The sequence below is a fragment of the Astatotilapia calliptera genome, chromosome 17, assembly GCF_964374335.1.
Source record: "Astatotilapia calliptera chromosome 17, fAstCal68.1, whole genome shotgun sequence".
Taxonomy (NCBI): Eukaryota; Metazoa; Chordata; class Actinopteri; order Cichliformes; family Cichlidae; genus Astatotilapia; species Astatotilapia calliptera.
This window is the reverse complement of record NC_137438.1, coordinates 40,436,319-40,464,250: the sequence shown is the minus strand read 5'-3', so window position 1 is coordinate 40,464,250 and position 27,932 is coordinate 40,436,319. Positions and strand designations below refer to the sequence as shown.

General features: G+C 42.7%; 1 protein-coding gene across 3 annotated transcripts in view; it reads left to right on the top strand.

The window, feature by feature from the left end:
- The window catches only part of arhgef39 (Rho guanine nucleotide exchange factor (GEF) 39), a 64,508-nt gene that overhangs the window by 32,007 nt on the left and 4,569 nt on the right, over nucleotides 1-27,932 (top strand). For 2 of the 3 annotated variants that reach the window (XM_026147368.2, XM_080291806.1), the window contains exons 7-9: nucleotides 7,379-7,507; nucleotides 19,208-19,437; nucleotides 25,193-25,281. In XM_026147368.2, coding sequence (XP_026003153.1) covers nucleotides 7,379-7,507; nucleotides 19,208-19,437; nucleotides 25,193-25,281 — 448 coding nt within the window. The remainder of the gene's footprint in view (nucleotides 1-7,378; nucleotides 7,508-19,207; nucleotides 19,438-25,192; nucleotides 25,282-27,932) is intronic. The other variant, XM_080291807.1, reaches the window with a different exon arrangement.

The following is a 27,932-nucleotide window of genomic DNA, read 5'->3' as shown; positions in this document are numbered from 1 at the left end:
CTATCGCGATAGACCTCGCCGCTCTTGTCCTCTTTAAAAAAAAAAAAAAAAAAAAAAGGGGAAAAAAAGAACAGCCAATCCAAATTAAGTAGCGCAGAGCCGAACCAATCACAGCCGCAGCGTCACGTCACGTGACTTGTTACGTACAGCACAAGTGCCAAGCCGCACATGTGTATTTGTTTGGGAAGCAGCCAGCCACCGTACCGCCCGGGTAATGGAGGACTAGAAAAATCAACCGAGCGTGACCGAAGAGAAAACAGATGATGGTTCAAACGCCGGAGAGATTGTCGAACGGAAGAGCCACAGAAGCTCCGTAGTGTGAAGGTATTTCGGCTATTTCAAGTCTGACAAAAAACAGAGTAGCTGCACTGTAAATTGTGCCGAAAGCAAGTCTGGAAATACAATAAACTGGTGCATGCGCTACGTCCACACGTACCCGGGTATTTTTGAAAACGCAGATTTTTCTATGCGTTTGCACCTTTCGTCCACACGTAAGGCCCAGACAAGGTGTGTCCTAGGATGTTTAAGGCGTGTGCTGCTGAACTTGGGGAGCCGCTACAACGAGTCTTCAACCTCAGTCTGCGACTGGGGAGAGTGCCCGCCCTATGGAAGACATCCTGCATCGTCCCGGTCCCCAAAAGGAACCGGCCCAATGAGCTGAATGACTTCCGACCGGTGGCACTGACGTCACATCTTATGAAGACTCTAGAGCGGCTCTTCCTCAACCTCCTCCGACCACAGGTACAACATGCCCAGGACCCACTACAGTTTGCATACAAGGCGGGTGTCGGAGTGGAGGATGCCATCCTGTACCTCCTACACAGAGCCCACTCACACCTGGATGGGGGAAAAGGCACGGTCAGGATCCTGTTTCTTGACTTTTCCAGTGCCTTTAATACCATCCGGCCCTGTATGCTTCAGGAAAAACTGAACAGGATGGAGGTGGACCCCTGCCTGGTGGCTTGGATCTCCGACTACCTCACCGACAGACCACAGTATGTCAGGCTGAAGGACATCACGTCTGACACTGTGGTCAGCAGCACAGGAGCACCACAGGGAACTGTGCTGTCCCCTCTTCTCTTCACCCTGTACACCTCTGACTTCTGCTACAACTCTGAATTATGCCATATTCAGAAGTTTGCAGACGACACAGCCATCATGGGGTGTATCTGGGATGATCAGGAAGAGGAGTACAGAAGTCTGGTGAGGAACTTTGTCGCATGGAGTCACACAAACCACCTGCAACTCAACACCTCAAAGACTAAGGAACTGGTTGTGGACTTCGGGAGGTCCAGAGAAGGTCCACTGCCGGTTCAGATAGAGGGGGAGGAGGTGGAGGTGGTCAACAAGTACAAGTACCTCGGGCTGTGGGTGGACAATAAACTGGACTGGTCATGCAACACAGAGCACCTGTATAAAAAAGCCCAAAGCCGACTGTACTTCCTCAGGAGGCTGAGGTCTTTTAACATCTGCAGGAAGCTCCTGAGGATGTTTTACCAGTCAGTGGTTGCTGGAGTACTTTTCTATGCTGTGGTGTGCTGGGGGAGCAGCACAGCAAAGAGGGACTCATCCAGGCTGGAGAAACTGATCAGGAGGGCTGGCTCTGTGGTCGGCATGAAGCTGGACACTCTGGTGACAGTGGCAGAGAAAAGGACATTAAAGAAACTGATGGACATTATGAACAATGCTGGGCATCCTCTGCACACGGCCATTAACAACCAGAAGAGTCTGTTCAGTGACAGGTTGCTTCTCCCCAAGACAAGAACTAACAGACTTAAAAACTCCTTTGTCCCACACGCCATCAGACTGTTTAACTCCTCTCTGGAGGGGAGAGGGAGGGGAAACAGGAGGACAAAGGAGGGGGGAACAACTAAGCTGTAGTGCCTCTTCACCTCACTGTGCAATACCTTGTGCAATACTTTTGTAAATAGTCAACAGTGCAAGAGACTCAATACTTGAAATGTGCAATTCACTTGTATTTTTATTTTTTATTCCTATTTATTCTATTTATCCCCTTCGTATATTTTATTTATATTGTCTCTGTATTTATATATGTGTGTGTGTGTGTGTGTGTGTGTGTATATATATATATATATATATATATATATATATATATATATATATATATATACAATTCTGTAACTGTAACTTCGGTCGTTGCTGTGCTTTTTTTGGAAATCGAATTTCCCAGAGGAACCCACCCGAGGGATTAATAAAGTTCTATCTTATCTTATCTTATCTTAAACGGCGTTTTTGGTCACTGAAAACGAAGATTTTTGAAAACTCCGTTTTTGCATTTACGTGTGGACCAGAAAAACGGAGAAAACGCAGCGTCAAAGGTGTGTGCATTTTTTGACGTCACACTGTGCGCCACGTTATTGTTTCGGTGAAATGAATTTCTACAATACTGTTAATTCTACTCTCTGCAGTGTTTAAATGCTTACATATACACACAGTTACTGTCCCTCCACACATACGACTCGGTTCTGCTTCTATGCCCCAGCTTTGCTTACTTTTTCCCACCGAGGCTTCTAGACTTCTGATTGGCCAACATTTCTGCACGGTTAGGAATCTAGCGCCACCTGCTGCTTTGGCATGTTCATAGCAGCGTTTTCCTTCATTTCTGCCTTTATGTGTGGACGGGATTATTTTTTAAAACGGAAAATCTCCGTTTTCAAAAATACCCGTGTACGTGTGGACGTAGCCTCAGTCTCTGACTGGAAGCGCTAATTCGTCATTCGGCTTTTGTCAGACTAAAGTAACTGTTAAAACTGTTTGAAAAGCTCAGCTATACAACAAGGAGAGATTGAGAATTTCCTTTTAGTTCTCAGTTTATTTGATATTGACAAAAGTTAGTCAGTTTTGTCTGTTCTTCTGTAAAACAAACTAAGATTTATTTTTAGAATTAATATTTTGTTTCTAAGTGGAATTGACAGTTTAGTCTGTTTCGTTTGTTCTATTTTGAAACTTAAACGCTTTAGCGGCTGCCTTTAGTGTAGTTTGCAATATTTGCCTTTATTTATCTGAAAAAGTCTCATGTTCCTTAAGTACATCTACCCTGTTGAACTTATTATGGGAAATAAATATTTAAATAAAAACAAGCTGCTGATTATTTCACATTTTACTTGTGAGCAACGGCACATTTAAATCTTACAAATATAGTTATTTGGCTTATATCGTGATAGATATCGTTATCGCCTGAAATGAAAAAAACATATCGTGATATGAAAAAATCTTATATCGCCCAGCTCTATTATGAAGACACTCAAAATAAATTTCCTGTTGTTGTAAACTATTTTTTGCAACTTTTTTGTATTTAAAGTTTTGAGGGATAAACCTCTTAAATTTCTCCAAGTAGAAATATATGTAAACAAAACAAAAGCGATTTTCAATTTTTTTTGTAGTTTATTGCACTTTTTTGCAATTAATGTAGTTACTATGGACTTAATGCATACATATTATTAAAATATGGGCTATAACAGTTGCATAGGAACTTGAAATGCTCCCACAAATGGCACTACAACATGTAAAAAACTAATATAAGCTCTGGCGGACTTGGTTCTATAGTAGGTCTTAAAGGGTTAAATAAATATCGTCAAATAATCGAGATCTCAATTTCAGTGAAAATAATCGTGATTATCATTTTTGCCATAATCGAGCAGCCCTACCTTCAGGTCAGGTGTAAACACACCTGACTGTGAAGGGCTTTGTCTGGAGCCTTTTGTCATAAACTGAGGCAGATCACTTGGTGATCAGACTTTTCAGTGTCTTTGGTTCAGCTGAAAAGGTATTTCTGATGTTGCTGGTAGAGCAGGGCGACCAAAAGTATTCATCACCATATACATTTGAAAATTTGCAATAACGATATAACTGACGATATAATTGATGTGAGACAAAATACTTTACAACTCCACAACTTTATTAGTGCAAACAAAAAAAACACCTCATCAATGTATTTTGACTTAAACAAGCAGCTGTTTTGTTTTTTTTATCTGCATTAAAGTTATATAAACATTTAACAGTGCAAATGCAAATTCCTCACTGACAGTTTAACCAAAAGGCATTTCCAGTGGAAACTGGCCGACATATCCTCAGCATAACCATGTATAACATCCACAAAACTTAAAAAGAGGTCATACACACACAATACGGTAACATGTTGAAGCACAGTACGTATCACTCCGCTAGGCTCCGCCTACGATAGCCGTAATGCTCCGACAATCCATCAAGTGCGGCTTCGTAGCTTAGCAAAGTCGTACTGAAACATTTTCGAGCGCCGTGTACATAAAATCGTTTCCAGGTCAGTAAACACAACCAGAGTTCATACATAAGGCACACGGGATTATAAGGGGCTCTGTCGACTTTCAGAAAAATCAAAGGATTGATTTTAAGTGCACCGTATTTTCCAAACAATACGGTAATAACGACGGCCCGCTAGCATGCACTACCAAAAATAGTGCTTTGTTGTGTATCTGACGGACGAAAGCTAAACCAGTTCCACACCAGTGAAGCTGCAGCATTTTTACAAACCAGTTCAGATTCATCTGTTTCATTCAACGATCCGCTTTCGCTCTTCTCATTCTCCGTCACAGCCATGTGCGTATGTAAACAAAGGCACTGCGCATGCGCGTTTTACCCATATTCTATCGTTATATTTCATTTTCTTATCGTTGCCCAACATTACACCGGTATCACTGTGAACGGTATGATATGGCCCAGCCCTGGTTGCTGGAGCAGTGGTCCAGTGTTCATTTCTCCTGGTGGGGAAGGTCACAAACTAATGTGGTTTGAGCATGTTTTTCCCATGATTGCAGTGGTTAAAATCTCCCAGAATGATAACAGCGGCATCAGGATATGTGTTTTCATATTCATTAATCCTGGTGTTGGCCAGAGGGGCCGATGGTGCGATATGGCAGCCTGGCTTCTGTCAGTCTGCCCCAGGGCAGCTGTGGCTACAACTGTAGCTGCTCCACCGGTGTGTGAATGTGAGAGTGAATGAATAGTGGCATTGTAAAGCGCTATATAAATGCAATCCATTATTATTATTATTAATCATGTCATGTTGCTCCTTTAATGCAGCTTCCTCTTCAGTGCAGGGGGGTATGTACACAACACTCACAGTGATGCATTGCAATTCTCTGGGCAGGTACAATGGCATTAGCTTCAGGGTCAAATGATCTTACAGTGAGTACACCATGATTGTCTGAGGAGGGCAGCTGTTCCTGCACCAGGAGTCTTACCGCTATCCGCAGCACACCGGTCCTTCCTGAAGACTGTGTAGCCGCCTGTTGTTAGTGCCTCGTCGGGTGTCCTTTCCCCCAGCCAGGTTTCGCAGAAACACAATATGGAACAATCCTGAATCTCCTTCTGTGTAGAAATCCAGGCCTGGAGTCGTCCATTTTATTTTCCAGGGACTGAACAGTATGACCGGGAGGGTTAGCCTTTCGTTGCTAACCAAAGGGCTGAGCTTCTGGTCAGCTGCTCCCCGACTGTCTCGCCTCTGCGTCGGCCTGTTCCTAGGAGGGCTCCCAGTCAGGGGCCGGCCTAGCGTCGAGTCAGTACAGCCTGATAGCTCAGGGTAGGATTCCAGGAAGCACTGCGCTCTCTCAGTTGTAATAAGGTCATGCGATCATAGCGAACTTTTGTATAGTGTGTCTTAACACTATACAAGGGTTGGCAGGTTGCCTTGTAATCGGAAGGTTGCCGGTTCGAGCCCCGGCTCCAACAGTGTTGGTCATTGTGTCCTTGGGCGAGACACTTCGCCCGTTGCCTACTGGTGGTGGTCAGAGGGCCCGGTGGCGCCAGTGTCCGGCAGCCTCGCCTCTGTCAGTGCGCCCCAGGGCGGCTGTGGCTACAATGTAGCTGCCATCATCAGTGTGTGAATGTGTGTGTGAATGGGTGGACCCCCATGATCGGAAGGTCGGCGGTTCGAATCCACTTAACGGCTACCCTGAGGTACCCCTGAGCAAGGTACCGTCCCTACACACTGCTCCCCGGGCGCCTGCTTAGTGGGCTGCCCACTGCTTCACTGAGTGAATGGGTCAAATGCAGAGAAAAACAAGTAATTTCCCCATGGGGATCAATAAAGTATCCATTATTATTATTATCCATTATTATTAAAGCGCTTTGGGGTCCTTAGGGACCAAGTAAAGCGCTTTACAAATACAGACCATTTACCATTTAACTCGGTACAACAAAAAAAAGTAACTTGACTTGGAGAGCTGACCGCCAAGAGTGGAGTTATACTGGGTGGTTCAATTCTTTGGAATTGTTAGCCTGTTTGCCCATTGATTCATCTTATTGATTCCACTTGAACTACAATCAGCTGATTTCAGTTTGTGTGCCAGAGCAGTAAAATAGTCGTGCAATCTAGAACCTGGACGTGGACATGCTTTTATTTTCATTGCACAAATGGATAAGAGCGCAATGTTACACTGGAAGCTGCATCAGGATAGAAACAACTGCATTATACTGCAAGCAAACCTTTGGCTCGTTGCAAGTATCTGCACAGACAGCCTGCTAACACTAAGCTAGCCAAGAATGTTAAAGCTGAGTGCTGAACCCGGCCCAGCAGCCACAGCCTGAACTTCAGCAGCAATGAGCCTCCATCTCTACCTGTTCATATTTTCCCAACAACTGTGGCAATTCTAACAAAATCTACTCGTGCAAATTCTCAAGTCTGGACTGTCAAAATGAAAGTAAGCATTGCTTTATGAACTCATAGTGTTAAATTTGAACATGTCTGTTTTTTTCAGTTGATTTCTTTTTTTTGGAGTATGCAGGTCAGGTGTTATGACTGGGAAATACTTACATTTCTATAGGTGTATTATATATGTGTATTTATTAACAGCCAGCAGTATGTTTTAAAGTGTTACAGTACTGAACATAGCTGTTAATAGTCAAAATCTTGGATGTGCACATTTCTGACAAAATTCATATTCGAACAGGCTCACACGAAATGAGATGTTCAGTAGGAGTTCCCTTTTACTTATTATTTTCTGTGAGGAACCCCACAAATCACCATACTTCATCATCATATTATTATTATACTTATTATTGTGCTTTATGAGCCAAAATGGTCACTCTGGTGCACCTGCCACTAAGACTTCCATCTTTTTAAAACACTGTAATAAAAAACATTGTGCTGCAGTCATTTTCACACTAATAGCTTTTATTCGTCACTGTGCTTTACAACCATCATTGTAATATTTGCAAATATACCAATGAATGTTTTTGCTGTTCTTTGTCAGTCTTTAGATTTATATTTCAGACCATGAGACATGCGCTACAAAATAATACGCTGTGACTTTGTTTTTACTTCTTTTAGCCAGACATATCATATAAAGCAGTTACACTGAAAAAACTGTTTGTGTTTTAGGAGCAGTGACTGTCGTGTGTGAGGTGTCCCAGCGTATTGACGACAATACCCGGCACCATGAGAACCACTTGGAGCTTTGCCGTGTGCAGAAACTGCTGAAAGGGAGAAAGATGAAGGTGTTGGCTCCAGGTTAGATCCTCTCATTAAATATTCCTTTGATCTCCTTCAAGAACTACCTCTATACATCTTCTCTGTTGCTGCATCTATTGCATGCATGCATCTATGCCTTCTGGGACACACTGGGGGAGAGAGGAAAACCAGACCAGCACACATAAACTAAAGGGGAAGTGAGGTCATTAAGAAGAAACTCATCCGTACTGTTCAAAATTCATAAATAGCAGAGCCTTATTTAGAAGTGTGCAACAAGTCCAATCGTGAGATTTCCTCATTACTAAATATTCTACAGCTGTTTGTGGAAAACTGGGAAAGACGGCAACTCGGCCACAAAGTGGGAGGCCGTGTAAGATCACAGCGTCAGAGAAGGCTGCGGCACATTGAGTAGAGGTCACTAAGTTTCAATAAAGTCAGTCACTACAGACCTCCAAACTCCATGTGACCTCTTGGTTTCCATGGCTGAGCAGCTGCATCCAAGTTTCACTAACCACAATGCAAAGTGTCGTGTGTGGTGGCACGCTGCCACTGGAAGTGGAGATGTGGTCTCTGTGACGGTGTTTCTTTGCCCGGCGATCCGATGGATGAGTCTTGGTTTAGCAGTTGTCAGGGGAATGGTGCTGCCTGCACTGTGCCCAGGATGGTGGAGGTGGGATTTTAGTCTGAGGCCCCTTAGTTCCAGTGACAGGAACTCATAATGCTGGAGCAAAGACATTTTGGACCATTTCATGCTCCCAACTTTGTGGGAACAATTTTAAGGATGGCCCCTTCCTGAGCTTGGTGTGGAAGATCTTGACCAGCCGGAGTCCTTCCCCACAGCCTCCTTCATCAGTTTCTGACCTCACAAGTGCTTCTGGAATAATGGTCAACCTTCACAGAAGATTTGAAGCTGTGGGCCGGCATATTAAACTCTTTGGATTAAAGCAAATAATCAGTATAGTGTATGCTACACATCATATCAATAATAATTAGTGAACCATCAGGTTCTGTTCTGTTATTTCCCCACAGCCCTGTGCTTCCAGCCACTCCACGCCCTGCTGGTATTTGTCCTGGATGTCGCTGCTGCCACTGTCCCCCACGACCAGTCATCTCGTGGACTCAAAGTTAAAAAGGAAGCCAAAATGTGTTGTCTGGGAGTGTGTGCTGGATTTGAGGAAATACATGTATGCATGATGTCCTGAGTCTGTGTTTGTGTGCTTGGATATGAAGGCGTGTTTTCCGTGAGTATGTGTGGCTGTTTGTGTTGTACGGGCTGGAAGTGGCGGCTGAATAGCAGCTCTTCTTTCTAATGCCGATGTGGGCATTAGTTTCAAAAGCTTTCTCTCATCCAAGTTCTCAGGCCCTCAAAACTCTGCTGTCAGCTTCCTTTCCAGCCAATAAAGCTCTGGTCCCACCAGGCAGACTTCAGAGCTGCAGGAGTACCACCTCACCCCGCAACCCCACACCGACTCATTCTCCTTCCTCCCCACCAATGCCACCTCTAATGTGGGTAAAAGAAAAGCTGCCTTTGACAGATGAGAAGCATTGGAGCCCCTCAAACATATTAAGTAGCTCTGTAGGAGATGGGGGGGGGGTGTTTGTGCGCCACAAAGCCTGAATCAATGGGACATCAGTGCAGCAGGCAGCAGCCTCTTTCCCTGGGAGGCCACAGCTTTATGTCTGCCTGTCTGTTCCTTTATTTTAAAACAAAGATGTCTCACATTTTATATCGTGCTTCACATGGATTCTCCCCTTGTGTCCTTTATGTTATTGATAGTTTCACACAAGTTTCCTTATGCATCATCTACCATTTCTCTGTCTGTTTTTTCTAATCACATTACATTATGATTAATACAAGCTTCAATAAATAGAAAGTAGAAAAGTTATTCTGTACTGAATTGTCTTTAAAGTGCAAAAATCATACATTTCTTTTATATTGAGTTCAATATAACAGCTATTACGTAGGGCTGCTCAATTAATCGAATTTTAATCACGATTACGATCTGGGCTTTCAACGATCATTAAAAATGACTGAGCCGATTATTAGCCCCTCCCTCATTTATCCGCGACACCTTAAAGGCCGGTCCGTGAAAATATTGTCGGGCATAAACCGTCCGTGGCGCAAAAAAGGTTGGAGACCGCTGATTAAGAGGACCCGAGGGAAGCTCGGAAAGCTAAGCAGAAGTTATTTGGAGAGTGACTGCCGTTGGTTGAAAAGAGTTAAAAAAAAAAAAAAAAAACTTCAGTGGTGTTGCACACTATGTTATATTATTTTTTTAAAGTCATTGTTAACCCTTTAAAGCCGGTCAGAGCAGCACGCTCCGTTTTGTGTAACTATTGTTAAATCCCTGTAGAACCTGAACCGTGTAAGCTAGCGCAATAATTTGTTTTGCATATGAAACCGGAGGAGTTGTACTTACATCTGATGCCATCAGCTTGTCCTCGGTCACGGTTTCGTTCCACATATAGCTTTGCAAAAATTGCATAAAAAGCGCTTGCAGGAACAAAAACATAATACTCCAGAAACACGCTTTGCCGATCCGATCAGCTGTTCATAACACTTCCCACAGTGAAATGATGCACCTGCTGTTTTCTTTGCAAATTTGCATCATAGGATTGTTTTTTGTTTTTCCTGCAGTATATAAAAATTGCTGTATCTCCAAAATAAAACTATGAAGACACTCAAAATAAATTTCCTGTGGTGGGAAACTATTTTTTGCAACTTTATTGTATTTAAAGTTTTGAGGGATAAACCTCTTAAATTTCTCCAAGTAGAAATATATGTAAACAAAACAAAAGCGATTTTCAATTTTTTTGTAGTTTATTGCACTTTTTTGCAATTTATGTAATTACTATGCACTTAATGCATACATATTATTAAAATATGGGCTATAACAGTTGTATTGATGTATAGCAACTTGAAATGCTCCCACAAATGGCACTACTGCATGTAAAAAAAATAAATAAAAATAATATAAGCTCTGGCGGACTTGGTTCTATAGTAGGTCTTAAAGGGTTAAATAAATATCGTCAAATAATCGTGATCTCAATTTCAGTGAAAATAATCGTGATTATCATTTTTGCCATAATCGAGCAGCCCTACTATTACGTTATATTATACACAGATATTCTAACAAGAAGAGGATTTTTTAATCTCTCAGTTGATGATTAGTTGAACTCAATGGGGAGTCGAGTCAAAGTTAAATCATTTACGTGAAAAAGTGAACGCTCATCTCTGAACCAAGGAGAAGGCTAGATGACATATTTTAACGTCTTACGATGCTGCAGCCACCCCCGCTCTCTGTGAACGGGACTTGTGGCTGTTGATCATGGCAGTGACATTTTGCATATTATTGATCATGAAACTGACCTCATGGCTCATTGTTGGTCAGTGTTTTAGGCAGGCAGATATACCGTGTAAAAGGTTAAGACAAACTGCAGCCAGCTGAGACTGACGAAGTCACTTAAGAGAGTGATGAAATAGTTCTAGCACAGAAAACACTGTCCATGTATGCATGTGAGCACAAGTGGTTGTCTGTCTCCGTGTTGGACACAAAGAAAATGAGTGGATGGTTGTTAAAAATATGATTTTTCTGCTCATTCTTTATCAATATCCATTGTTATACAAAAATACATGTTATGAGTTATATCTGCGATTTGATTGATTACTTTGATATTTTACTGACTTGACAGCTGTAGTATTGTTCAATCTTTCTACTCTTGCATTCAACAATTCAGTAGATTTCAGTGGAGCTTAGTACAACGCCCCCAACACTGGCCACTCCCAAACAATGAGGATGAAGTACGCGCAGACTCGACACACCCACCAACACTAACCCTGACTTACCCTCAGTCTGCTGGATCTGTTATTCTCCTGGGCCCTATTTCAGGAAGCCGGTTTAGAAAACTCAGAGTGAAAAACGATACGCAGGGTTGAGTAACCCCGAACTGTCCAACTCGGAATATTCGGTTTCAGAAAGGCTGATAACAATTAGTTCAGTCAACGCGGAGTTGCTTTAACCCCAAGTTAAGCGCGCGCACGAGGATACATAAAGCCCTGATTAGTGGAGCACAGATTAAGCGAGTCACCATGGAGACGGAGGGAAAGAAGGCGCGGTCAATGTATTTCACAGCGCTTGAGGCCGAAATTCTGATGGCAGCATATGCTGATAACATGCAAATTTTGCGGAAAAAAAGTAACACAGCCTCAGCTGCAAAAGAAAGGGAGCATGCATGGCAAAACATAGCCGACAGAGTCAATGCGTGAGTGTTAATTTAAACATCGATCTAGGGATTTCCACCCATTTAACACGTTATTTTATCATATTATTTTATTTTTTATTTCATACATTTTATTTTGTGATGTGATGTGAGCGCAGGTGCAACCCAACAGGCCCCAAACGTTCCTGGCAGCAAGTAAAAATGAAATATAAAAATATAGTCCAAACAGGTAAGGTGTAATTGTATTATGAGCCATAGTGCTTGGTCTGTTTGTCCCATGTAAATCAATTGCAGTTAGAGGCTACATTAATTTTCTGTCTGTAAGCACTTATTGAAATTATCTGAGCACATTACAAGTACATATTTGCTTACTCTGTATGCTCAAATGTGACCCGTTATAGCCAACAGAAAAAAAGCGGAGGCCCGAAAAACAGGTGGGGGTCCTCCACCACCACCACTCACAGAGGCTGAGCAGTTGGCTTCCACATTTGTGATAATGTTGGCAGCATCACATATGATCTTCACAGTGCAGAGAACACAAATTAGCATCCATTACTATAATGAAATAATTTGTTAGTTTGAAATGCTACAGGGAACTATGTACCTGTACATTAATGCTGTGGAAAGACTTCCTGTTCACATAGTCTCCTTCATTTACTGAAGGAGCAATGATTGGAATGTGAGTGCCATCTATACAGCCAATCACGCCTGGGAACCCTGAGAATAAATGTAAAATGTAAGTAGTAGTTCAAGTATCACCACATCATGAATTAAGTTTCGTTCATCCTGCTACCTGCAATTTTGTGGCATCCCTCTTTGATAAATCTTGTGGGTCTATGACCGGGGAACACCACAAACGAGTACAGGAGACGTTTCAGTGCAACTGCCCGACAGACGGTAGCCTTGGAAACGTGCTCAGCGTCACCAATATTATACAGAAAGCTCCCGTTTGCAAAAAACCGAAGTGCAATACAAATAATATGTACAGAACTGAGAGGATGTCCGCGATGTGTCACATGAGCAATATTAGGCCTGAGGATGTTATTCAAATAAATTATAGATTGTGCTGAGAAATGGTAACGTTCACACAGGAAATCATCAGGAAATGATAAAATGTCCGAACGCGCTCTAATCACTCTCTCCCGGTGGAGAGCTCTGCGGAGAATTTGGGCTTCAACATCTACTGGCTCTTCAAGGAAGGGACACGCCATGTCTGACACTTCCTACTGTCAGGTTTCCGACAAAGAGGCGGGGTCAGTCAGGGTTAGTTGAAGTAAACCTGCTAGGGGGCAGGTTAGCTTCACGGAGTGTGTCGTCATAGTAACTCGCTCAGAATTAATCTAAACTCGCTTTGTGAAACCGAAAACCCAGAGTTTCCGTTAACTCAGGGTATACTTACTCAGAGTTTGCACTAAACCGGCTTCCTGAAATAGGGCCCTGGCCTCGGACACGTCTGATGAACAGGATACTAGGGTTGGGCGATTGGACAAATTTATCAGCTATCGATGATAGGCTGAGGCTTTCATCGATCGTTATTACAGGGACGATTTATTTATTTGCCCATGAGTAAGTTTGCTAATAATGACGGAGCTAATAGAAGCAGTCAACAGAATTTTTTTTTTTTTTTTGTGCTGTCAGCATCAACGCGCCGTCATCAAGACTAACGCGATTAACAATGAACCCATCTGTGCGCAGACTGAGTCAAAATCCCTGAAATGTCTGTCAATGCATTTTGTCAGTTTGTCCAAAGTTTGTTACTCTGCACTCCAGGTGAGTCGGCGCGTTAAAGATTTTAATTGCATTTAAGCTGCATAAACGCTGACAGTGTTTTGTTTTTGTTTGTTTGTTTTTTGTGGGGAAATTAGTTCGTCCATGTTCGGACTCCTTCTGTGTTGTAATTGCGCAAATCAGTCCGTGCATGATCACATTGCCCCGCCCATCAAAAAGTCTGCGCATGAGCGAGTATACTGCCCATCGTCGATTACTGGACTGACGATTGTCGGTTGGAAAATTTTTACACATCGCCCGACCCTACAGGATACAGTTTCAGCATGAGGGACACTGGTTACACATGACTGCCTAAGCAAGAACACTGACATGTTATGCATTTACTAAGTTGTGCTAAAAGCTTCATAACAGGGTGTGACTACGAAATGGCAAAAAGAATAATCTCATGACCAGTTCTAATTTTACAGGGAGTGCAGAATTATTAGGCAAGTTGTATTTTTGAGGAATAATTTTATTATTGAACAACAACCATGTTCTCAATGAACCCAAAAAACTCATTAATATCAAAGCTGAATGTTTTTGGAAGTAGTTTTTAGTTTGTTTTTAGTTTTAGCTATTTTAGAGGGATATCTGTGTGTGCAGGTGACTATTACTGTGCATAATTATTAGGCAACTTAACAAAAAACAAATATATACCCATTTCAATTATTTATTTTTACCAGTGACACCAATATAACATCTCCACATTCACAAATATACATTTCTGACATTCAAAAACAAAAACAAATCAGCGACCAATATAGCCACCTTTCTTTGCAAGGACACTCAAAAGCCTGCCATCCATGGATTCTGTCAGTGTTTTGATCTGTTCACCATCAACATTGCGTGCAGCAGCAACCACAGCCTCCCAGACACTGTTCAGAGAGGTGTACTGTTTTCCCTCCTTGTAAATCTCACATTTGATGATGGACCACAGGTTCTCAATGGGGTTCAGATCAGGTGAACAAGGAGGCCATGTCATTAGTTTTTCTTCTTTTATACCCTTTCTTGCCAGCCACGCTGTGGAGTACTTGGACGCGTGTGATGGAGCATTGTCCTGCATGGAAATCATGTTTTTCTTGAAGGATGCAGACTTCTTCCTGTACCACTGCTTGAAGAAGGTGTCTTCCAGAAACTGGCAGTAGGACTGGGAGTTGAGCTTGACTCCATCCTCAACCCAAAAAGGCCCCACAAGCTCATCTTTGATGATACCAGCCCAAACCAGTACTCCACCTCCACCTTGCTGGCGTCTGAGTGGGACTGGAGCTCTCTGCCCTTTACCAATCCAGCCACGGGCCCATCCATCTGGCCCATCAAGACTCACTCTCATTTCATCAGTCCATAAAACCTTAGAAAAACCAGTCTTGAGATATTTCTTGGCCCAGTCTTGACGTTTCAGCTTGTGTGTCTTGTTCAGTGGTGGTCGTCTTTCAGCCTTTCTTACCTTGGCCATGTCTCTGAGTATTGCACACCTTGTGCTTTTGGGCACTCCAGTGATGTTGCAGCTCTGAAATATGGCCAAACTGGTGGCAAGTGGCATCTTGGCAGCTGCACACTTGACTTTTCTCAGTTCATGGGCAGTTATTTTGCACCTTGGTTTTTCCACACGCTTCTTGCGACCCTGTTGACTATTTTGAATGAAACGCTTGATTGTTCGATGATCACGCTTCAGAAGCTTTGCAATTTTGAGACTGCTGCATCCCTCTGCAAGATATCTCACTATTTTTGACTTTTCTGAGCCTGTCAAGTCCTTCTTTTGACCCATTTTGCCAAAGGAAAGGACGTTGCCTAATAATTATGCACACCTGATATAGGGTGTTGATGTCATTAGACCACACCCCTTCTCATTACAGAGATGCACATCACCTAATATGCTTAATTGGTAGTAGGCTTTCGAGCCTATACAGCTTGGAGTAAGACAACATGCATGAAGAGGATGATGTGGACAAAATACTCATTTGCCTAATAATTCTGCACTCCCTGTACGTGAAACAGGTCAACTTCTTCAATTCAATTTTTTAATATAGCGCCAAGTCACAACAACTGTCACCTCAGTGCTTTATGTTTTCAGATCCTACAATAATACTTTGAACACTAAAAGTCAGGCCGAGCCAAGCTGGGCCAAGTGGCTGCTTGTGGAAAAGACGCGTTAGAACAGGTGCGGGAAGGACAACTGCCAGGAAGACTCCACCCCAAGGTGGGGCGAGAATGTCAAGCCAGCCTGGCAGATCGACCCGCGAATGATTATGATTGATGATCATAAGGGACAAAGAAGGAAAACCAAAAACAACAAACCCCAGCCCCAAAATGCCGAACCCTGCCAATTCTCTGCTTATGGCTGCTGGAAAATAGACCTGTACCGTCCACTTTACCACATGGAGAAAGAGTCCAGCATCTGTGAGTTCATTTATTTTAGAGATCTGAGGCGGAGAATGAGTCTATTTTGCTGATACACATTAAAGGGATTATTTGCACTAGAACAAATATTTTGGGGGAAAGACCTGGGCTGGTTTGATATGTGGGTTTTTATTTTTCCCTCCAGAGCACGTTTGTCCTTGTCCTTCTTTGCTCTTTCTTCTTTTTTCTTACATTGTTTTCTGAGTGAATGCTGCTAAAGTCAGTTATTGTTTTTGTAATCAGCTGTTTCCGTTTGTAATAATTCTGCTGATTTTCTTTGTTAAACTTATTAAAATGATTCTATTGTTTTCAGTTATGTTATGTATAAGATTTTATTTAAATTAGATTTAATCTCCGGGCTTCACACAACACCACAAAGTGTCATAGCATGTGTCTTGACTGTTTTTCTGTTTGAGAGGCATTTTAAAAGCAATTTGATCCCCACTCGGCCCAGCCACTTAATCTCACTGGACTTGTCTGTAGCTGAAAATGTCCTCTCCGAGCCCCAGAGGCACAGCTTCGGCCACTCGGGCTCACTGCAATCACAGGCTATTTGCTCGGGCAATTACAAAAACGCCCTGGACTCAGGATAAATTTTAATCTTATATATCCAAATGTCAGCCCTGCTTGCTTATTAGCTATCAGCATCCTGCTGCCAATCACAGTGAAAGAGATGAGTTTTCCTCAGCGACCACACCGAAATACTAGAAATTACTTCTTCTCGTTGTAGAAGGCAAAATATTGTTGTAGTTTTCTTTCTAAGATTATGGGGTCTTTACACTACAATATAAAGTGCCTTGAATTTCAATTTCAGTTATCTACTTAAGAGGGACAATGCAGTTTAACATGGTTCCAATAGCATGAAATTGATGTGCTGCACAGAGTTTGAGGCCTCAGGTGACGGTTGTTGTGATTGGCACTATATACATGCAATTGAATCGAAATGGGGATAACTTCACAGTGTTCAAAGATCACTAAATGTTTGACAAATTAGTATTTATTATTATTTTTATTATTAAAAGTAGTCAGAGCAGTTTTAATGGATGTCACAGAGTAAAACCAGTGGTGGGCAATAGAGCAGGGCGATATGGCCAAAAATATTTATCACGATATATATTTGAAAATTTGCGATAACGATATAACAGACGATATAATTGATGCGAGACAAAATACAACTCCACAACATTACTAGCGCAAAAAGACAACCTTCCATTTATTTTCACTTAAACAAGAAGCTGGTTTTTATGTACATTAAAGCTTTATAAAAATGTAACAGTGCAAATGCAAATTCCTTGCTGAAAGTTTAACCAAAAGGCATTTCCAGTAGAAATGGGCTGACATATCCTGAGCATAACCATGTATAATATCCACTGAAGTTAAAAAGAGGTGCTTTGCAACATTAAACTGCAGTGTGCAGTACGTATTTTTCGGACCATAAGGTGCACGGGATTATAAGGCACATTAAGCGAAACAAAGCAGTCAGATAAATCAAACTTTATTAAACTCATTCTTCTTGCTTCCTCCACTTCTGTACCATTGATTCATTAATGTTGAATTCTCTGGCAGCTGCTCTATTCCATGTTGTTGCAGTATATTAATGACTAACCTCGTATTGTGGATGGATTATCTCAGTTGTTCTCCTGACTGAAGTTTGGTCCGTTTACAGCATCCTGCCATGCGATTGCATTTGTCTCTAACTATCAGGAACCTTAACGTTAACTTTTATAAGTGGAAAAGTGTTAGTGTTCGTCCTCCAGCTTCACTGTTTATGTTATGCTAACATAGCTGTGTCGCTAGCGATCACGTAGCACATCATTATATAACCGCAACTTTGTGATTTTATGTGAAATCACAAAGTTGGTTTTGACGTCATCGCTGGGTGGTAAGTACATTGGTAAGCAAAGGTTCAGATGTCTGTTCTCGGTCTGCGTTGGTCAGCTTTGTGTATTTCGCTGCATGTTTAGTTCATAATGGCGATTCAGATTTCTTGTGCGCTGTCCATCTCTTTAGCTGGTTGACCCAGGTGTTTAAACTGGTCTAGTTTCTCTGCCTCTGTTCTTGCATGCCTGTTGTTAAACCCGTCTCCCCGTTCACACACATATTCTGTCTTGCTGCTTCTGACTTTCATTCCTCTTCTCTTCAGAGCAAACCTCCACATCTTCAGGCGCTCTTCAGTCTGCTCCCTACAGTCTCATCTGCAGTTGTCATAGGCCACTAAGACTCCTGCCTGACCTCATCTGCCAATCCGTGCATCGCCACTGCAAACAGACCCAGAGTAGATCCCTGATGTAATCTCGCCCCACGTTGAACCCGGCTGTCTCAACTGCTCCTTGAGCTTTTGCCATTTAATCCTCGACTCCGCCTTCACTTCCTCGTCTTGATTTCTGCAGTCATTCTAAAAACGTCCGGTGCTGTCTACCTGCCACCACTTTCTAGTCTTATATCTCTCTCAGTTTGGCCTTTCTGCATAAGATATAATCCACCTTTGTGCACCTCCCTTTGCTGTTATATGTCACCTATGTTCTTCCCGCTTCTTAAAATGTCTTGACCACAAGTATTTCCATCCTTTTCAAAAAACCATTACCATGTAATCCATGTCCTTGTCCTGCATTTCTCTCCTTAGCACCGTGGCCACCCAACACCTGATTATCACCTCTGTTCCCTTTATCTACATGTCCACTGAAGTCTGCTACTCTGACAGCCAGCCTGAGAGCCACATACACTGACAACATTCAAAATCAGCTTTGATTTCCACCTTCAAAGTGATCCTGACTATTTGCATACTGTTCTTTTAAGATTAACCCTACACGTGCTCTCTGCACCATGCTGGAACAGCTTGAATCCACCTCGCTTCCATGTAGTCTCCTGCATGCACATATATCTGCCTTCTTTCTCTCCGTCTTGTAGGCAGGCTTTAAAGTCCCTACTCGCACCTCCACACTCCTGCCTTTCTTCTCTCCTGCCGCCTCCTGACACACCTTTCCCCCTGCCTCTTTCTTTGTCTTTGGCCAGCGGTAACAAGTTTCAGCACCCTGCTGGCCAACAGCACCCAGGGCCTGACAGATCCACTCATTCTGGATGAATGTGATGTAACCCTCCCAATTTATCCAGCCTTGAGACCTGCACTAAGAGTATGCTGGCATGTGGCCCTCTTATGGCTCCGTTAATGAATACATGTTTATGTTTAAAGTTCGCATTGACCCCGTGCAAACTGGTCATGGACAACCAAAGGGCCAAATGTGACCTGCAGGCTGTCCAGTGTCCACGTCTGGACTAAATGCATATTGAGTATCTAATGATGGATGTATATATGTGTATAATATTGTTTTCTGTTTGTTCTTGCTCCTGTCACAGGGAGGTGGTACATCTGCGAGGGCTGGCTGAAGGTGGTCCCACCAAAGGGTGCAGAGGCCAAGCCTAAGATGTTCTTCCTGTTCTCCGACATGCTGCTACAGGTCAAGCGTTGCAGCTCCCTGCATTCCACCAGTGGACAGAAGTTTACTGCCGAGCATGCCTATCCACTGCAGGACTGCACCGTAGAAAAGGTGTTTGGCCACACACGGAGCCAGGGAGGCCTGCTCACTGTAAGTGTCTGCCAGCTACTAGTCCCTGAAAAACCAGCAGAGAGGGCTCAGCCTCAACGGTTGTATGAACGGTATCTTCTTGCAGTTAGAGCTGTAAGGATTATGGAAAACGACACAACGTTTTTAATGTTGCCTGTTTACATTATTACAATTAAGATGAGATTGAAGTTCAGGCTTTCAGCTTTAATTCAAGGCTTTTAACAAAAACTACAACCTTACCTGTTCAGGTGTTACAGATATATTATAATATATCACATATTACAGATACAGTCCCCATTTTTCAAATCACTAGTTTTTAACAAGGTATAAAGTGATGATATTAATATGAACCACTCCCCCATTACTATGTAAATCCTCACTGTCATCATGATGGTGGCTGAGCGTTGTGGAAACATCGTTCTTATTGTAGAGTTGAGCTCTCTGTGTTTCTTCTCTGTGTGTGCCCTGCACTGTTTCCATCTTCCAAATGTTGGGAAAAGCTGAACTTGGAAAGAAAACTGTCTGTTTTCTTGGGCAGGTGGGGAGACATCTGTTCACTGATTTCAGGGTACACATGAGTGACTCTTTAGCGGAGCATTATTTAATTTCCACTTTTGACGTATGTAGCTTTGATTTGTCTTACTTAAAGTTCCTCGATGATGAGTGGTATAACGTGTAAAAATAAGAAGTTTGCTGAATGTTTTCAAGCCTCGCTCCGTTAAATGTCATTTAGTCCTGCGTGTTGGAGGAGACCTGTGCTCCTCTCCTCCCTAATCACCTCTAATCCTTGTTGAAGTGGCCCAAAAGTTGAACTTTGAATGTGTTTCTCCGCTCAGTCCATCCATCGTGCAGGTCTCTGTACAGCTGCTTGCTGACAAATTGTGTCTAAATGATGTAGCTGCTGTCATGAAACATTCAAAGCAAGGAGTTGCGCGTCATTGAGCAAGGAACCAAAGCGTTTATGCAGCGAGTGTTTAGTGCCAGTGCTGCATGGTATCAATATTCATTTCAGCTGATAGGCTCTGGCTCAAAGAGCTCTTTATGCAGCGCTGCTAATGTGCTTCCCTGTGATCCAGAGCAGCCACGTCTGATGATGGTGCTGTCCACTGCTGTCTGCTCAGCTTGTCAGAAGCATTTTTGCATGTTTTCTGTCAGTAAAGCTCATTTGTCACAGAACTGGTAGCATACAGTTGGCTGATAGATCTACAACATAGAAACCAATAAAACCCGACCGGGGACGTCAAACGTAAGTCCACGGGCTGGATGTGGATACAGTTATATCCGGCCGCGAGATGATTTCACACAGCAGTTATTAATGGGCCGTCGGTACGTGGAAGTCAAACCTTCAGCCCTGTGGGACTTTATTTTAATGGTCACGCCACGCGACCAATCGCAGACTGGGATCGTACCATTATGTCAAAGAAGGAAAGGGGTCAGATGTTCCAAAGACAGCAGGTGCAGTGGTACGGGCCAGGTACGCAGAGAGACGCCGAGCCGGATTTAAATGCAAACCTCAAACGAGCAGCGTCTGGCTGCATTTCAATGATACTGGAGACTGAAAGGATGAGTGCAGAATGTATAAAAGTAGGAGCTGGATAAACCCGTGATACACGTTTTAGTTTTAGTCATTTTCCACCGCGGAGGACAAAAAGTTCCACATCTGTACAGACCTCATGTGTTCTCCACAGTAGAAGCAACATGAACAAAAAATCACCTTCTTGAAAGAGACTCAAGTGTCCAGTTTAGTACTGAAAATTACATAAAATAAACTAAATACAGTTTCAACTACAGTTTAAAAAAACCTGTAACTTTCTGTCATTTTACACTTTTATTTCTCACGTCCAAAGAGTCGTGCAGACAGATTCTCTCTTTGTCACAGCAGCTGTTTCTTCATCATCAGTGTGTGACTTCATCTGCACAGAAAGCATCAGTGGTCCAGCGGGCTGTTTGTTTCCCACGGTGGAAAATGAGTTTGACACTCCTGAGCCAGACAAAAAAGATAACCAGTTTACTTCTTTATGGGGGGGGATCCTCTTTGGTTACCTTTGTTATCTGTTATCATGTGATCATCCACCTAACACACTGTTTACTGCAACAGCTACACCCTTCTTGCACATGTTCTTTTTCAGCTACTTATTAATAAGTGACTTTTATGAAAAATCATTTCCCCTGGGGATCAATAAAGTATTCTGATCGTATCAGTAAAGGTGCGGGCATCTCAGGTTTCATTTGTTTATAGAGTAATTGGAGCTGTTGTCGGGGCTCAGCCAACAGGCCATCAGGTTTTAAACTGAGTGTATCAAATGTTAAAAATGGGAAAACATCCGTCAAACACAACAAGACGGGCAAAAAGTCTGTACAGATGATTAACTGTGAGATATGTCCGCACCTTTCATGCTTCATTTATCACGTGGATCATCATGGACATTTTCATAGGTTGGTTAAAAAATGCATTTACTTTTATTAATAAACGTTTACGTTTTAAAATGATTAATAAACACTTATTTTACATCCAAGAGGTCTGGCAAACGAGTTTATATCATAAACACGATCCAATGAAAAATAAAGAGGAAAATAACCAGTCGGGTGATTCTGATCAATATCACGTATTGATTCTCGCTGCGTTCTCATTGGCTCCTCTCTGAGAGTCACCAGCATAGCAGGACACACAGTAACTGGTTTCGTTTGTGCACGTTGGAGCTGTTTTTACAGAGAAACCTTTTCTTAAAAGTAATGCAGTAGAAAGTAATGAGTTACACTACTTTTACCTAAAATACGTTGTCTAATAATTACAGTTTTTATGTAACAGTTCAGCTTTTCAGTGAAGCCTGCAGCTTTAGAACAATCTGAACCTGTAGGCTACAGAATCCGTGTCCTAATGAGGACACGCGTGATCTTTTTCTCAGTCTTTAGCTGTGAACACAAAGCCGACCGCACACAGAGGCTTTAAAGTGATGCCACAGTGATGCTACTTGAGCAATAAGAACAGGTGGACAGGGAGGCTGCAGCCTGACTGCTCGCCTGTTTCACTGTTGGAGGTCTGCATTCAGCTTCAACATCACTCTGGATTCTCGGTTTGTGCAAAGCACTGAAGTTGTGTTCGTTGTGTGTTCGTTGTGTGTGCAATAAAAATAAAAGTTTGGTCCATATTCACGCTGCCATATTTTAGACTGCGTGACTATTTTCTTCCAGCAAACAAACTGAAATCAGCACAAGTGCAGCTGGAATCAATGAGCTAAACTGATAGGCTAAGGCGAGCAGGCTAACGATTCCAACTTGATGGCCTACTGGGAACCAGTTCTCAGTTCCATCCCGACTAACCAGACTGTGTACAAGTACACAGCAGCGCTCAGTTAGTCGGCAGTATGAAGCCTTATATTTGGATGTGTTGTTTGAGGACGTTGAGCCAGTTCATTCGTCTTCTCAGAAATCCTGATTCAGTGACGTCTAGAAAGAAAACAGCATTTTTTCTAAATACTACTTTAATGCTCGTTACTTGTCGTTTTTTATATTTTGTGAAAGTGTGCAGTGGAAATGATCAAATATGCACACAGAGCAGAGTTGCAGTGACGTGACGGCTGTGTGACGGATTGTCGTGACCAGGCCAGGCTTCAGTTAAAAGCCCTGAGAATGAAAATCATCCTTCAACAGACTGATGAAAGGAAACTGATGGAGAGATTACACTCACAGCTGTGTTACAGGGAGTGCGTGTGTGTTTTAAGGACTGAGGAGTGCAGTGATGGGCGCCTGCTGTTACCTCAGTTGCTGGATCAGATTAAGCTACAGATCCATCTCCTCTGGGCCTCCAGTAAATACGTCTTCCTCCAGCCTGTCGCCGCTCTGTGACCGTCCCGTTGCATGTTATCTAATGGCAGAAATGGCATTTCATTAGCCTCTTATACCACGGAGGCCCAAGCGCATACTCGATAGCGTTACGCGTAATTCCTCATAAGGACACATTATTGATCCCTGCGTGAACTCGAGGAAAAAGACTGTCAGCACACCGCGGCCCTCCTTATACGGGGCCATGAAGTATTAAAGTCAAATTAAATTTGACAGCTGTAAATGTCATGGCAATCTATATGCTAAGTATTGGAAAAAACAAAAAAACCTCAAAGGTTTTATTAAAATTTCCAGTGCCCCCTCCCCCGTTGGGTCTTATTTGTGGCTCGACGTCCATTTTTCTCTTCGTTTTGTGTCTTTTCCTTCTGAATACGTCGGCTTTCTGTATCCTCTCGCCTCTGCTCCCTTCCTGCTGCTAATATCCTCTCATTACTTGAATATTTCCCACATCCCTGACAGATTCTCTTTGATGTATAAATAATCAAGCTAAATTATGTGCAGTGATGAGGCGCTGCTGTATTATACAAAGTCATTTCTACCTAAGAGGGTCAGATTTCCTGACAAATTCCTAATTACGACATCTCAACAGAAGTGGAATCTATTTGTGCAGAAGCAACCACCCCTCCCTAAGCAGCGAGTGCCTAATATCATGCAGCACTTAGTCCGGCCCCTTTCACTGAACTTGGTGCTTTTGATGATGGTGCGTTTGAAGTCTTAATGTCTAATAAGAGACTATCGTCATTGTCTGATGAGCTGTAATCGCCTCCGTACTGGCTGAAGTTGGATATATCAGAGCTCAACAAGCTACTAGTCTCTGCAGATAAATGTTAAAGGCTCTTTAAGGTGTAATTGTGATCTTTAAGCAGTTTTCCTGATGTAACTGTGCTGCTCTGAAAGCACCTTTTGTTTGGGCTTAGATTTGTTCAGCATGTACATCCTGAAGCTGGACTGAGTAACGTGAACAAGAGAACTGATAACTGACTCATATAAAGTCCTGTCAGAACAGAGAAGTCCAAAAGAGATATGAAGACACCGTCCAGAACAATGCAGTGTTCTCTAAATCGGTTGTTAGATTTTGTTAGTTTAATTGATGCCTGGATTTTATACTCAGTCAGGATTTAAAAGCAGCAGCAGTTTTCTTTGTGTGGAGCTGATCTGGAGACAGTTTTAGCTGGTTTGTGTTGACCCCTATAGCTTTTATTGTGCAACTGCAGCCCAGTGTGCAGCTTTTATGGTTCATCTGCCCGCAGCAAGTCTGTAATGCAAGAACTGCTGTGATTGTACACAGTGCTGTGGAGTGACATCACTCTCTGATTTGTTCCAGAAAAGATTTTAATGATCGATTTTAATAAAGTTGGTGAAATCGAAGAAGGTTTCCCAAAAACACCAGGACAGTTTTTCTTGTAGTGCGTTATTGTTCATTGTTTTACATTTCAGGGTTTTTTGCTGTAAACTGGTTCTGATTGGCCGCACAGCTTATTACATCTTGACTGAGAAGAAGTTCTTATCACATGCAGCTCGTCTTCATCAAGTATTAGAACCAGCTGGCAGCACATTAGGACCAACAGCTACTGTAAACCCATGCCTTGCTCAACAGCACAGTGACGGGCAGCGGTTCGTCCTTCTTCCCATTTCATCGAGATCTGATTTAGTTTTATCTGAACTGGTTCCCAGTCAGATTTTGAAATCATAGTTGGATTTGAGGCTCGTAGTTGGTGTATTGTAAAGAGTAAAGCCACCGAGGTAGAGGAGGTCACCTGCTGATTGGCAGGTTGGCGGTTCGATCCCCATCTGGTTCAGTCTGCATAGCATTAACCCCACGTTGCTCTCTGAAAGAAAGTGCCTATGTGAGGCGAGTTGTACAATTGCTCGTGTAGAGGAGAAAAGCACCATATAAGAACCCGTCCATTTACCATGTTTCATCTCTTCACAGCTGACCTTCCCCAGAGCCAATCTGCTACTGATGTCCAGCAACCAGGAGAACCTCAACGACTGGTACCAAAGCCTGAGTTCAGCTATCAGGTAAACTGTGACAGATATCTGCTCTGTTTGTGCGTCTGACCTGCAAGAAACCTCATGGACCTGCAAGTTACCCTGATATAAGTAACGTTAACCATGACAGCCCTGCTCTAGAGTGAAGCGAAACCCGGCCCTTACATTTAACACAAAGTCTTGCAGTCTGTCCTTTGAATGTCTGTTTAAAAATATGAGTAGTTTTCATAACTGCTCCTAGTCACAGTTTATCAGAGGAACTTAGCACAGTTGCACTTCGGTATATAATGAGCAGATAACATTTGATTGTACAGGTGTGGAACGAGTCTTTAACACAGGCTGTTTTGGTACCTCAGGCCTGCCCGGCTCTCAGACAGCGTCTTGGCATTAATCAGTCAGACCTTAGTAATTCTACTCCCAGCCTACCTGGCCCCAGCTCCCTGGAGGAGGACTTGGGTCAGCCCTGCTATGTGGAGCCACTGGATATGGTGAGGGCCCTGACCTCGGTGTGCCCAGCCAGGCTAATTAGTTTATCACTTTGTCAGTTAGGAGAGAGGGGAGGCTGTCAAAGAGCTCAGACCAGGCAGCAGATGGGGGCCTAGACAGGCTGTCAGCTCTAAACTCCAGGCAGTGTAATTAGCTGTGGGGGAAGACGGAGGAGAGGACCGGCTGAGAGGACCAGGGGTCAACAGCACTCACACCACTGGGGAGCAGTGTAAGGCTGAAGGGTGTGTGTGCTTGTCCGTACGTAACTGAATTATTGATTTAATAAAGACTGCAGGGTATCGTGACTGACATCTCCGAGGCTTTTGGATATTGCTCTAAGTGATGACCAAAAAAGTGTTTAATGCTGTTAAGTTTCATTAGTTTTGTGTTTATTTTTAATTAATTCATTTTCATTTTTTCTGTTTCTGATGGAAAACACCACATTTCCACTCATACTGCTTAGCTGTGATTTCATGATTTTAATCACTAGTAGCTGTAGAAAAGATTTTTTTGTGTGTATCTAATTTTCCTTTTTATCAACAGCTAATAAAACAGCAAAACCATGTTTTGCTGTCCTGATGGCTGTTACACACCTAGCCCCTTAATGCTAACCATGACAAATAGTTAGTAGTTTAGAGTTTTGACCTACCGTGCAGTCAAGGTTAATGTCCTCACTACGTATCTGAAACCTGACCAAGCACACAGTCACATTTGTGTAGCTTCTTAGAAGGCTTAACCTAAAACACTGTGACAAAGTGCGTAATCCTTAGGCTGATGTCACAACTGGAAAGATTTGCTTGCCCCATAGGGATGTATAATGCATCATCCCAAGGGTGAACTCAATTACTACTACTAATTGCAAGGTCAGTGGTTCAGTCACTGGCTCCTCCACTTCACATGTTGAAGTGTCCTAGAACACTTTAGGTGTGAATGTGTGGATGACTGGATATGTAAAGCGCTTTGGGGTCCTTAGGGACTAGTAAAGCGCTATATAAATACAGGCCATTTTAAAGCGAGATACTTGAGCCTAAGTTGGCCCTGAAACGTCTGTTTGGAGTGTGTGCTGCAACGTGAGGGACAGTGTAACAGAGACTTTGTCCATGCAGCGATGCTGATGGATGTCAGTGTTCCTGATCATGCTTTATAAGAAACTTGATTATGTTTGTGGTCTGAGGCATATTTAGTAACCACTGATCCTGTTTTTTATATTTACAGTGATGATTTCACAAGGTCATTTTACGTATTTTAAAGTTTGCAGTGAAATCAGCTGAGAGGAGACGGCCTTCTTTCAGAGTTCTGTATGAACTGATAACGTTCTGAGACCAAAGACTACGACTAAAATATTTATGTCGTTTTCAGCTCTTTGTCATATACAGGAAACAACGGCACATTACTACCAGTGCTAAATCCTTTGGCTCAGACCTGCTAGTAATGTGTCATTGTTACCTGTTAATCTGATGAGTAAGAGGGCAGCAAACCACTAGTTACAGATAAAATGATACCAATGAGGACCAGTCAGCCAGAGAATATAAGGTACAATGGTGTGGTGATGGTTTCCAGTTGGTAATAAATCTTGGTGTCCTGTGATGAACAGAATCCAGACGATGGAGCGAATGAGCAGAAGCGTTCATTTAATTACATCCAGGATTCACCTCAAAGACGAACACGATTGATTTCAGAAAAAGAAGACCAACTTCAGTCACTGTGTGGCTTAAAGGAAAGTTTACCATCAATCACAATACCTGAATATCTGGATGAGGCCACAGTTTCAATAGAAAGAGAAGGAAGTGCTGCCGACACCCTCTTCCTGTTTGAGACCAACGTGACCTTTATTTTTTTCTGCATTTAAAATCACGTTGAGCTGACCCAGCTGTGACTGCATGCAATCAAAAGCTAGCTGTTGGAAAACCACGTCAGTTGTACGAGCACCACAGTAAATAATCGTGTCATCTGTGTGATAATGGAGAGATGCTTTTAGATTTTGTCCCAAGCCATGAAGATAAATAGTGTAGGCCCCAGGAGAGAACCCTGCAGCACTCCGTCAGTGTTACTGAGTTAAATAAGAAGAAGAAACAACAAAACATTTGTTGAAACAACGAGCGTTTCACTTTCGTCTGACACAGGACTCTTTGTCTTCTTCTTTGATTCCTAGCTGGCGTTAGGCCTGGATCGGCTCCTAAGCCCATGCGCCGCAG